General features: G+C 37.5%; 1 protein-coding gene across 3 annotated transcripts; it reads left to right on the plus strand.

The window, feature by feature from the left end:
* The first annotated feature begins 1984 nt into the window (after positions 1-1984).
* On the plus strand, positions 1985-11585 carry LOC112185691 (zinc finger CCCH domain-containing protein 38). 3 transcript variants are annotated; one of them, XM_024323970.2, is made up of 5 exons: positions 1985-2192; positions 3127-3857; positions 5402-5888; positions 6294-8778; positions 11316-11585. In XM_024323970.2, exons 3-5 carry the CDS (start codon positions 5461-5463, stop codon positions 11343-11345), a joined length of 2943 nt encoding a protein of 980 aa, XP_024179738.1. In that variant the 5' UTR covers positions 1985-2192; positions 3127-3857; positions 5402-5460; the 3' UTR covers positions 11346-11585. The 3 variants fall into 3 exon arrangements, with proteins under 3 accessions (XP_024179738.1, XP_024179737.1, XP_040369619.1); XM_024323969.2 differs by lacking the exon at positions 3127-3857; XM_040513685.1 differs by lacking the exons at positions 3127-3857; positions 5402-5888.
* The last annotated feature ends 1263 nt before the right edge of the window (positions 11586-12848 follow it).

Here is a 12848-nt window from a genome sequence, read left to right on the forward strand (position 1 = left end):
TTTGTTTATTGATATTTTGTCTTTGTCGATATAATTTCTTAGTAAGTGTTGTTATTGCTAATCAGTCTGTAGTTGCAATTTAAATTTTCATTTGATAAAAACAAAATACCAAAAACAAAAAGCTCTTATAACCAACAAAAAAAAAATCTATGATATTTCCATTCAGAAAATTTATATGTCACATTAATATACCCTAGTTTAATACAATGGGCTACATGCATCAAGTACACTATATATCGAACTAATATATTTGATGTATCAGCACCCTTATTGTATTTATACATATAAATTTTAGAGAATATAATTGTTTTTGTTGCTTTAATCTTCGTATCAATTTGGGGTAGCAAGTATGGGGGCGATGATTCTCATCATGGGTTCGTCTTATTGAGCAAATGATGGATCTTATTTGAAGCTCTGAGTTTCGTTTATTACATCATCTCTTATTTCTTATCGCAAAACAATTGGCCAGTTTGTTTTCGGTCAACAATATATATGCGTGCATGATAGATGACCTTCTTATTTCTCGCTTTGGATGCCATCTTGTATAAAGTTTTGTGTAGCTGTGCAAATCCAATTTGCTTTCTAGATTCAATTAGTGGCATCAAGTGTTTATAATTCACTTTTGTTGTGAGTTCCTACCTAAATCGGGTTCTTGCTCGACTTCTTTGGTTTCCTTCAGTAGACATGATTGATTAAGGTATGCTTTTCATCTATTCAAATTTCTAGTATAGAATTTAGGAGGTCTCCTGTCTTTGCCCTTTTAATAAGTTATTGTCTATGCGTTGGTCATACTTCAAACTTCAAAGCTTGGAGTGCTTTGTTCATTATGCAGACAACTCTAAAACATTGTTTGACTTGAAAGCTAGAAGACTTTGTTTTTGTCCAAACTGGGAATGTATTCCTCAAACGAGCTCCTAAATTAACTTTTAAGAGATCTCTTATAAAAATAATTGCTCCAACCATCATTCTTATTAGGCTCATAAGATTTAAAAATCACTAAAAGCTCATAAACCTTAGGATAGGGAATGTGGCTGTTTTTTTTTTTAAGGAAAGGCTAGAACTGCTGCCTTTAAGTCTTAGTCATTAATGAAACCATAGAATACATGGGGGGGAGGGGGGGGAACATACAGCCTAAATCTTAAATTACAATAAATATTAAGAGAATCACCCAAGATAATAACAGGCATCTCAACTAAGGATATGTAGTCTAAAAAACACCAATTAACGAAGAGTGCAATTTAAGTAAATAATCTATTTTAAGTTTACATATTTTTCTTTTGGCAAATAAATATTACTTTTAAAGAACATAATAATTTATAGCTTTAAAAAATTTACTCTCTTTTTTTGGTGTTCAAAATGGTGGTCCATAATGGGCTCTACCAATTCGGAGGTACATGGATGAGTTTGCCCTGCTCCTCATGGATATTTTTATCTAAGATAGGTTTCGAACCTCCGACCCTATTACCAGGTATCGAAGCCTCCTACGCCTGTGTGAGGAATTTGGTTAACCAGTAGTACCACATGGTTAACCAATAATTTACTGTTGTGTGCACATAATTCATTTATAGTTGAATTTGGTTAATCAAGCTAAAAAAGCTGCCTAATATTAATCTTATCTCAAAGTATCTTTAGCAATGCTAGTAATTTTTTAGTTAAATTTGAGCTAAAACAGCTAAAAAGTTATTTTAGCTAGCCACTTTAGAATTACGTCGGTATCAATGCCCTCTGTTTTAACTAGTTTTAAATTTATATTATTTTTTAAATAAAAATTAAATAATTTAAATGTATTTATAAATTACATAAAATAACTTAAAAAGAATGTAAATTAAAATTTATCGTAAATTTTAGCTTTGATAAAAAATAAAATTTGAGACTTTAAAAAGTCATAAAAAAAAAAAAAGTCCACAGACTTCATTTAAAAGAAAAGAGGAAAAAAAAAAAAACAAGTAGGACCAGTGGAAAAATTGCCCTTTAGAACCCCAATTTAGGCGAAGAGCGATTTGACTGCGGGCAGAGAGTATAGCAGCATCTCGAGTAATTAGCACACCAAAAAACATCTTCTTTGGTTCCTCTCTCATAAGGCACACTCTGTCTTCCTCCTCCTCCTCTGAGCGAACAAAGAGTTCAAACATGCCCGACTCTCCCAGACGGAGCTCTCCCACCGCAGTCTAGGGTTTCTCTGGTTATTCCATGTAAGTTCGCCAATCCTTCTTTACTTTAGGGTTTTGCTACTCATGCACTTTCGTTGCTTCTCTTTCTGTATATTTCTTTAATTGGATCTCAATGAGTTAGGGTTTCGTCTCCACTAATTGTATTCCGTTGCTGCGAGTGAGATTCATACTTTGCATTGTGGGGGGTTTTAGGTATTTCTTGGCGGAACCACTTGAAAGCTGTGGTCTTTGTGAAGTGGGTTTATCGAATCCCTAGTGAAATTTGAGATTTGATGCCCTAGAGTTAATTCTGCTACTTTAATTTGTGTTTTGTTCTTGTTATGTGCCAATTGGGTCTCTGGTTTATATAAATATATGTTCTTTGTATAGTTTTTGAGAAAAATTTAGTTTCTTGGAATTGTGATTGATTATAACTGAATGTGGTTTGAACCACTGTGGTGGTTAATTCTGTTGATTGCATTGCTTATACTAGTATTAAACTCTTACTGCTGATGCGGGGTCTTAACTAGTTGAATCGTACTAGTATTGTATGGGTGCTTATTATGTTCTTAGAACAAATACTCTTCAAGAGAAAAAGAACATAAAATAGAAAAGACGAGATGTTTGTATGCCATCTTGGTAAGGGTCGACTGATATATGGGAAGTGGAGATGTGATCTCAATGGAAGCTGTTGAGACAAGTGGAGGATATTATGAATGGGTGGACAGCCCAAAAAGGAGCAGATAGTAGTGCTGGGAGGATGAGTTTTTTCTTTTTTGGAAGCTTTTGGTATAAGTGTATCATCGTTTATGAATTTTTTTTTTTTCTGAATTTTTTCCTTGCTCTTTCTCAGTACTTTCTCTTTCTTCGGTAGCCTAGGTACCTTGATAGTTAAGCCTAGTGTGTGTTTTAGATCTATGTTACCCTATAAGAGTACATTTACCTGGGTGCTGATATCTAGTATAATTTTCTGCAGTACTTTCATGAGGTCACTGCATGGAGGGATTGCCAATTTCATTCAAAGTAACTGATACAATAGCATCCTTCCACAGGTGCTACATTGGATATAGTAGCACATATTGTTGGATAAATCTTTAGACTGGAGGTTGCTCTGAAAGCTTTTGAGAATTGCGATGTATAAATACTTAATAATCCAAGGAGTTGGAAGAGAATGCTTCAACCTTCACTTTAAAGGGCATCAATGCTCAATTTTGGTCAGTGGTTGATGAATTGCGGATGAGCCTAAAAAGCATAAGTTTTTAAAGGTTGCAGCATTCATCTTTTGAATAAGTGGATAGAAATAGTTTTTCATCGAACAAGTTTCTTTTCTCTTTGGTTGATCAAACTGTCTGGAGCACAGAAAGATATTAAGTATCTGTCTGCAAGATTCAAAAGATTTGCAAAGGCAAGAGTGTTGAGTGTTGGAAGTTGAGCAGGTGGCTGGTGGTTGAAATTGGTTCTTGTTTGGAGACGGACGATAATATCTTCATTCCCTGGTGGTTGGAATCAGTTACATCGGTGGTTTAGAAAATACTGAATAGCCTTCACAGCTAATCATCTAGGTGTTTTCTGTATCTGGATATTGCAACTTGGGAACTGAAGTTGCTAAGGAAGATTTGGATTATTTGGAAATTCATTAGGATTCTGACAACATATGTGAAAGGTTTTGTTCCAAGTGTGTTACATTGAAGGGGGAAAGATATTAAGGTCAATGTTATGGCTGATAAAATCATTTTAATACAAGGAATTCTCCTCACTGTACTTGAGCATATATTCTTCAATACTTGTGAATGTGGGATTTTTGAGCCAATTGTTATGGCCATTGGACTTCTGAATACTCTTGTTTCAAGAATTTTGTGGGCTTTCTTTTATACTGAAATCTCATCTTCCCCTACTTGGATGTTAATAATGATTGAATGTACATCTTTTATTGGGTGTCTATTCTATTCATAAATCACTTGATGTTTACCTTGTTAAATGCCACTTGAGACAAATCAAATGATTTGTTTGGCTTTGTTACTCCAAATGGGCTCTTTATAAAATGAAGAGGATTAGCTTGACATGTGGCATATTTGCCTTGTGTATAGGGAATTGATATATTCTGCTAGCATCCCAAATACAACAGATTGGAATGGAAAGCACAATCCAATTATTGTTGATAAATCAACTCTGCTAGTACTTAAATTAGATCCCATGACAGTTGTGTGAGGTTCATGTCTAAACTTATTTTTACTGATCCCTGTTTTCAAATTCTGGAAATAATTTTTTCATCCTAAATACACCTGAAGGGCTTAATAATACAGGTAATTCCTGTTTAAGTTTTGGAAAGGCAGACGGGAACAGTTAAGGCTTTGTGATAATGAATAGTTCTAAAACTGGATATCGTATTTGATTCGCAGTTGGGAAAACATTGAATGGTTACTGGCATAAAGTTTGCATGACTTCTGTGTTTCACTCGGTATTGCCTCCTTGATAACGGATAGAAACGTATTCCTATTACATAAAATTATTCACCTTCCCTTCCTGATAACTATATCCTATGCAACACCGTTATAGAAATTCACCTAATGTTAGAATGCATTCTTGCATGCTTATTCTATGGTTTTGGATTTCCATGAATCTTTGCAGTGCCAAGTATTTGAAAACTATCCAGGTGGATTGTGGTTATATTGGTCTGTTAGAATGCATTCGTGTATGTTATTTTATGGTTTTGGATTTCCATGAAAATTTGCGGTGCCAAGTATTTGAAAAACTAGTCAGGTGGCTTGTGGTAGTATTGGTCTGTTCACTAGCATGAATTTGCTCCAGGCATGCCCCTGATTCATGGGTTAGTAAGGGCCCCCACCCAAAGTCTTATTTTTGTTTTTGTTAAGTACAAAAATACATAAATATATATATGTTTATATGTTCATATGTAATATATGTATGTATGTATTAACTCTGATAAGTTATCTATGTCTTCTGCATCCTTATGCTTGTTGGATCTTGAATCTAATTGTGTGATTGAGATTTTAATTCTGCTGTTAACTGAAATGAATTGAAAAAAACTGATCAGCTATCTTGTAAGTCCTCATTTATGTTAAATCATTTATTTTATTCTTGTTCCTTAACATAGTGTGAATTTCACTATATTTAGTGGAAAGGCTTTTTTGGTGAAGTCTTTGAGAGAGATAGTAAAAAAGCAAATAGTGATTGTCATACTGTTGTATGTCATTGAGATTGACTTTTTTTTTTTTTCCTTTTCTTTTCAGTCTCGCGATTATACCGAGTGACAATAAATTAAACCGCTGCTGCTCTAAGGTGCAAAGAAATGAGTAGAAGCAGCAGGAAACGCTCTTCTAAATGGGATTTGCCTGAAGAGCCTCAATTTGAAGATGCAAATATACCAGATGATGGTTGGATGGGAAAAGCGGGTAGGCCATTTCATCATAAAGAATCTGGACGTGAGTGGCACTCTCCAGAGCTTGGTGGTAGTAATGCTTCAAAATGGTCAGGTTTAGAGACGAATGATATGCAGAGATCTAAGCGTGGTTTAGGATTGCCATCCAGGGAAGCTTTGCCTGGAAGCAGAAGCTCACATAGGAATGAAAGTATCAGTAAGGGCGGCAGCAGATACACAGAAGACTCCATGGTCTGGGATGAAGATGGAAATTGCAGCACAAGGATGTCTCCTGGTCTTGATGAGTGGAGACAACATCGTAGTCGGTCCCCCAAAAGTGGTTGGAGCAGGTCACTGAGGTTAGATTTTCCACTCGTACTGTAAATTCCGACTCACAGTTGCAGGCGTGCGTATTCAACCTAGATGGCATTGATTCGTATTTTCGAAACTGTACCATGTCATGAATACGATGGCATAAAATAAGCTTTTCTTCTCTTTGCACAGTGAGGAACTATCTGCTCTTTGCATGAATCCTTTTTGTTTTTCTATAACAGTGTTTGAATAACTCTTGGGTAGGTACAAATTTATGTATTATGAGTTTTATTGCTGGAGATCCCTTCAATTGTTCATTGACTTGAATCTCATGTTTTTGGAGTTATAATATGTATCATTGAGTCATCTGAATGGATAGTTTATGTTCTCCTAGCTGGGAACTCCCCATTGGCACTTATTTGTATTCTTCTTTTATTGGATGTCATGTGCAGGGTTAGGAGTAGAAGTAGAAGCTGGACCAGGAGTAGAAGCCAGAGCTGGAGCAGGAGTCCAGATCGTGGCTATAGGCGAGAATCAGTTTTCCTTGATAGAAATAGAAGCAGATCGGGAGTTTCAGCTCAAGTGTGCAAAGATTTTGCTGGTGGAAGATGCAGGAGAGGAAGTGATTGTCAGTTACTACATGAGGGTAATTCAAGTTATGATGATAGCTGGGAAGGTAGGCACAGGAATGGTAGCGCCTCAAAATATTCTACACCCCCTGTTTCAGGGGACAATCCATTAAAGACTGGAAGGTCTTCGGTGTATGGTAATGATTTCATTAATGGGAAGTCTAGGAGGGAGGCATCTAGCAAGTTTGATAATCACCGAGTTTCTGATGGGTTCAGTAAAGGTTCTGCAAATGAGATTATTAGAGAAAGGGACAATGATAGAGAAAGGGACAGTGATAGAAGGAGAAGAGATGCTTCTACAGAGCGAGGTGTTGAGCGTGAACCCCGCAGGAGTGGTGATATTCCTTGCAAATTTTTTGCCGCGGGAAATTGTCGGAACAAAAAGTTTTGTCGGTTTTCCCATCATATTCAGTCACATGCAAGTTCTGAAAGAAGGTCACGGGATGACAGGTGGGGATTGGGCCACAGTTTAAATGATACAGACCAGGCATGGAATGGTCGAAAATGGAATGACACTCCGTCAGATTCTGCAAAGTTGAGTCCAGATAATACTGGAAGGCCACGGGATGGCAGATGGGCCCTGGGCCACAAAATAAATGATGCAGACCAGGAATGGGATGGTCAAAAATGGAGTGATACTGTGACTCTGCCAGAGTCGGCAAAGTTGGGTGCGGATAATAACGGAAATATTGGTGTTCCAGAGCTGAGGTCTAGTGCTTGGTCTATGAATGATAATAGTTGGGGGCGTGGTCTGAACAACGAGAACCAAATGTGTGGTGACCCAAGTGTTAGTCATGAAGCAGCCAAGAGGAATGAGAAGGAAGCACAACTGTGGAAGGGGGATAAAGTAGGTGCTAAGTCAAAAGATACTGAAAAATGGCTCGGAGATATGTCTCCGGATTGGAATTATACATTGCAATCCTCCAATATTGGGAAAGAAGAGCATGGTCACATTAGACGGGGTTCAGAAATTTCGAGAATTAATGATACTTCTTTAAATGCTTGCAAACAAGATATGTCTCCGGATTGGAATTATACATTGCAAACGTCCAACAATATTAGCAGAGAAGAGCATGGTCACAGTGCACGGGGTTCAGAATCTTCAAGACTTAATGATACTTCTCTAAAAGCTGGCAATCAAGATATAATTCGAGAGGCTTCAGTCCAGGTACATGGTGGTGCTTCAGTTATGCAACCAATGATAGCTGAAAGATCTAATTATCTACAGAACCAGGATATAAGGGAAGGTGGTTCTATTGGATTGCCACATGATGGCAAGAATGCAATTGATAGAACTGCTAGTTCTCGCACTGACCTCAATGTTTCTGCAAATATCATGTCACACCAAAGCTTTGACCATAATGTGCAGAGTTCAACTGCTTCTCCCTTTCCTGGCATGAACACAATCGGGCAAAGTCAAGCGCTTATCCCAGCTCACACCCAAGGAGGACTTGTAAATCCACAAGATACACTATCTGGACAGAGGAAATCTGTCATCAAGTTAGATATAGGGGATTCAAAAACATCACTAGTTACTGGCCTTCCTCCAGTGCCTAATGTGGTAGGTGGTAAAGATCTCACACAACTTACCAGTCTTTCAGTCTCGCTGGCTCAGTTATTGGAAAATGGACATCAGCTTCCACAGCTTTATGCTGCTTTAAATTCTCATAATGCATTGAATGCACCTCCATTTCCCAAATCTGAAGGATCTTCTGAGCAGCTTTCAGCTATTCAGCCAGAACCAGCCATGTTGTCTCAGAAGCCATACGATCCTACATCTGATACCATGGAACTTAAGAAGCAAGAACACAATAACAACAAAGCGTGCCTTCTGCCAAATAGCACAGGGAAGACAGGTGTTGATGGAAAATTAGAAAAGCCTTCAGATGATTACCATCAGATTCGTAATTCAGTAGAAGAACCTAGGCGTAAGAGCCACCAGTTGAATCAGCCTGATGGAAATAATGAACTTGGGGTTGAGGAAAGTAAGAAAGTAGAAGAAGAGAATAACTCCCCCGAGAATGGTCCCTTGGAGGTTGCAGATAAAGATGGGGCTGATGAGGGCAAGAAACTCAAGGAAGTGAAGGGGATACGTGCATTTAAATTTGCTCTTGCGGAGTTCGTTAAGGATCTTTTAAAACCCTCATGGAAAGATGGTCAAGTCAGCAAGGATGCATACAAAACCATAGTGAAGAAGGTGGTTGACAAAGTGACTGGTACCATACCGGGGGCTAATATTCCACAGACACAAGAAAAGATTGACAGTTATTTGTCATTTTCAAAACCGAAGCTGACAAAACTTGTACAGGTGAGTGACTTTTAGACTGGAGCATCTATTAATTATAAATTTAATTTGCTGTCCTTTTTTTATGAATTATTCTCCTTTTCCCATAAATATGATGTGCTTTATTAGTTTTATTGTTCTTCTCAGTGATAGATGCCGTTTCGTTTTTGTTTTGTCTTGTTTATCCTCTATGTTGAGAAAATTAAATTAATTTACTAATAGTTACCATCATCAGCATTATTGTTACTATTATTGTGTACATTATTCATATTTTATCATCTGGATTGTTTTGTTTGGTATGCAGAGTGCTCCTATAGTGAATAAATATAAAAATTGCATGGTCATAGTTTCGAAGAATGATAGGAATAAGAATATATCCTAGCTTATAAAGCAAAAACCCCACTTTGGAGTCACACTCTGTTCAGTTGTTTTTTCTTTCTCTTCACTTTTTTTTTTCTTTGTTTTTTTTTTTTCCTTCCATCCTTCCTTCCGATGCCCACTAAATGTAGAATGGTGAGAACTTGGAACAAGGACAAAGCCATACAAGCAAAGGAAACAAATGAGACCAACAATGGATAACAACATTAAGGCAAAGTAGCCTATATGAACAAACCACACAGGAAATGAACTCTCAACCACCCCAAGAGAAAAACTGACTGGAAACATTAGACTAGAGAGTATGATGGACGAGCGACAGGCAGGACGAAGAGGACAAGCCAACCTGCATGAATGTCTCACTCATTAACAATAGTTGGTAGCATATTTCCCAGATAGCTAATCCTGCACCAAATTGTAAACGGTATTAATGATCATCAAAATCACTTCCTTTTTTTTTTTTTTTTGGGGACGGGTGGTGCCATTTTCAAGCTCAACCCCCCAACCCGCGCCTCGCCCCAGGGCCACCCACCCGCAACAACCAAGTCTTAATGGTGGTGGTAGTGTTGTACCAAGGGACTCTCCCTTGCATGAAGCTGCAGCCCGGTCTACCAGTTGAGACTGAGGAAGAGGACCCAACGCAAACAACTGGTACACCTTTGATGGAATAATCGCTAGATGCCACCATTGAAAGAGCATTCAAAGAATAAGGGATGGACATTTTCAGCAAAGGTATGGCAAAGGAGAATCTATTTCAAGGGTAGCCTTTGTGCGAGGAATCGACCATTTGAAAGATGGCTCATTCTGGATGTACTTTCCTATGGGCCATTAATCACCATTCAAATATTAAAGCTCGTACTGGGTATATTCTGCCCAAACGGTGAGACCAAGTGACACATATAATTGCTACTCCACCATGTTTGCTTTCATTAGTATCTGTGATTTACAAGTAAGGTCTTTCTATTACATAATGTGGGGTTTGATTGGCTGGATTGTGTGGCTATAGTTGGCGGGAAAGCGGCGGAAAGAGTTTTGTTCTGTTTTTGTAATTAATTATTTTGGTTTGGAACTATAGTTGTTCCCTTCAGTTGGACAAGTAGCATTAACAAGGGTTGTATCTGATCATTAGAGTATAATCCACTGACTGTTTCTGTTGGTGGGGAGAGGAGAAGAATTGAAAGCTATAGTGTGGGAAGCTAAAGCATGGTATAAGGATGTTGATAGATTGGATTCCCAAGGGAACTGCAATTGATTAAAGCTTACCTACTTGCTTTCTCTTTTTGGAATCCCAAAGGAAGTGAATCAAAAGAATCGACAAGCTTATGGCGATCTTCTGTGGGTTGGCTGAAGTGAAGGAGGAAAGAACATTTTAGCAACATGGGAAAGTTTGATTCTTAAGAATGCCTTGTGTCTGCTTTTGTTACACCCATTCTTTGTTAAATAGGAAAGGATTGTGCAGAAAATGTATTTCTGATTTTGGGCACTGGGTTTTCTGAAGGTAGAAAAATGTTGGTTGGCAGAGTTTATAATTGTCTATTTGTTCTTTATAAAGAGAATGGGGTTTATTTTGAAGAGCTTACCTACTTTTCTCTTTATGGAATCCCAAGAGAAGTGAGTCAAAAGATTTGAGAAGCTTATGAGGGTTCTGTGGGAGGGCTGAAGCAAAGGGAGGAAAAGAACAATTAGTAAGACAGGTCAAAACTTTGTAGAGTTTGTGTTTTCGCATCATATGGATGGAGCAAGTAGGACAGGCTTGGACAGAAGAACTTCAGGATAGAATTTAATTTTGGTCAGCTCTGTAGGCTGTGTTTTATTTAGAATTCAGGAATTTTGAGAAAGAGGAATTTTAAATTTCGTAACTGCAAAAAATAGGAAAAGGTCATAATTTATTTTCCCTTTTCTTAGTGTTTTAAATTTAACTTGTATGTATTATAGCCAGCAAGTTTTGCCGTCTGTATTCTAATATCTTGCTTGTCATCACTCTCCTCTGTTGTCTTTCTTTTATACTGTAATAGTAGCTTGTTTATCATCATTTAGTGCATCTGTCACAGTAGTTGGTAGTCTCTGTGGGTGCTTCGAGTGGAATGCAAATAATGTACTTTTATCTTTATACATGTCAAGCAGTTGGTTATCTTTTATTAATTTTTTTAATATTTCAACTGTTTTGGTATTTACATTTGTTGCAGGCATATGTGGAAAAAATGCAAAAAGGCTAAAAGTGGAGGAAATGGTGTTGATTTATTTTGTGTCGTACAACATTGCTGGCCGTCATAACATCCACGGTCTCGCAGCCTTTGGACATATTAGTTTTCCATCCTGTAATGTATACTAATTGGCTCGAGGATAGTGAAACTTAAGACTGAATAATAGAGAATGCTAGCATTTGATTTCTTTCTTTTATTTCTTGAAATGTTTGTGCCTTTATTTGTTTCTTAGTTTGTTTTCATCCTGCGCAATATTCAGGAATTGTTGGTGGCTTCCGTTACTCTGCTTTTCACCTTCACCTTAGTTCTTGTCAATTTCATTTACCTCCAAGCTTTTCCCATAGGGTTCATTCTTGTACATACTTATAACTTTATAGCAGACCTTTTGGTTAATTGAAGTCGGTCGTCTTTGCAAGTTTTGACTTAAATTTTGCTACGGGTGCAATTATTCCAATGTGCAAACATTGAGAGCACAAGTTAAGTAGCAGAGAGTTAAGCCGGGCAGTGGCATTTGGTAAGAGGGAACGTGTGCTGTTTGATAGTAGTGAATAAATTTGGACACATTTGAAAATGCTTTTTTAACAGTATGTTCTAGGGAAGAAACTTTTATGAGCATGCTCAGACTTTCATGTGCAGAAATTGATAACTTTACAATTCTGTTTAAAATGGACTTATTTGACTGGTAAGTCCAAACTACCTCTAATCAGTCGAATGAAGTATCATTTTACTAAATTACACTTCTTCTTTTATGAAATCTGCACCATTTTTTCTTCAAAAAACATCAAAATGAATTCTTTTCCAGCACGGCCTGGTTCACTGCCACAGGGACGCTGAGTTCTTAGGGTTTGGACTTGGACTTGTGAGCGTCCCTTTCTTAATTCTTTTTGGTTCAGAGTCTCCACATTTTAGTTTTTTAAGGGTCTTTCTATTTAAACCCAGCAAAGTTCTAAGTGTACCCAGCATCTAAAAATTTATCCTTCAATTTCCTAATTTACCCTTATTTTGAATGGCTAAATGAAATCCTCAAACCTAGCCAAACACTCTCCCCCTCCAATTCGTTCCACAATCAACCATCTTCAGTCTCCCACCTCCAACTATGTTCTCCATAAGAACACTTGGTTTTCAATTATTAGATTTAAAGTGATGTTGAGCGTGCCATGTGAAGCCATGAGCGCATGTGCCAGAGAAGAAGATTCAACTGATTAACTATTTCTTTTCTAATGCCAGCATCACCTGGCTTACAGACACAAACACATACACAACATTCGAGGGCAGACCAAGAATTGTGCGAAGGTTTCGAAATATTGGAGAGAAGAGAGGACAACCTAGAAAGGCCTACAGTCCTTGAAGAACCCATAAAGGCATAAACATTTTGGATGAGAGAGATGAAGCCATCCACTTCACCAATTATGAGCTCACCAACAACAACGAGTTCAATCGACAACAACAATCATCTCTCTCTCTCTCTCTCTCTCTCTCTCAATCAAGTCTTTCAAGTGGAAGAGCTTGAATAGC

Source organism: Rosa chinensis, chromosome 2 (assembly GCF_002994745.2).
Source record: "Rosa chinensis cultivar Old Blush chromosome 2, RchiOBHm-V2, whole genome shotgun sequence".
Taxonomy (NCBI): domain Eukaryota; kingdom Viridiplantae; phylum Streptophyta; class Magnoliopsida; order Rosales; family Rosaceae; genus Rosa; species Rosa chinensis.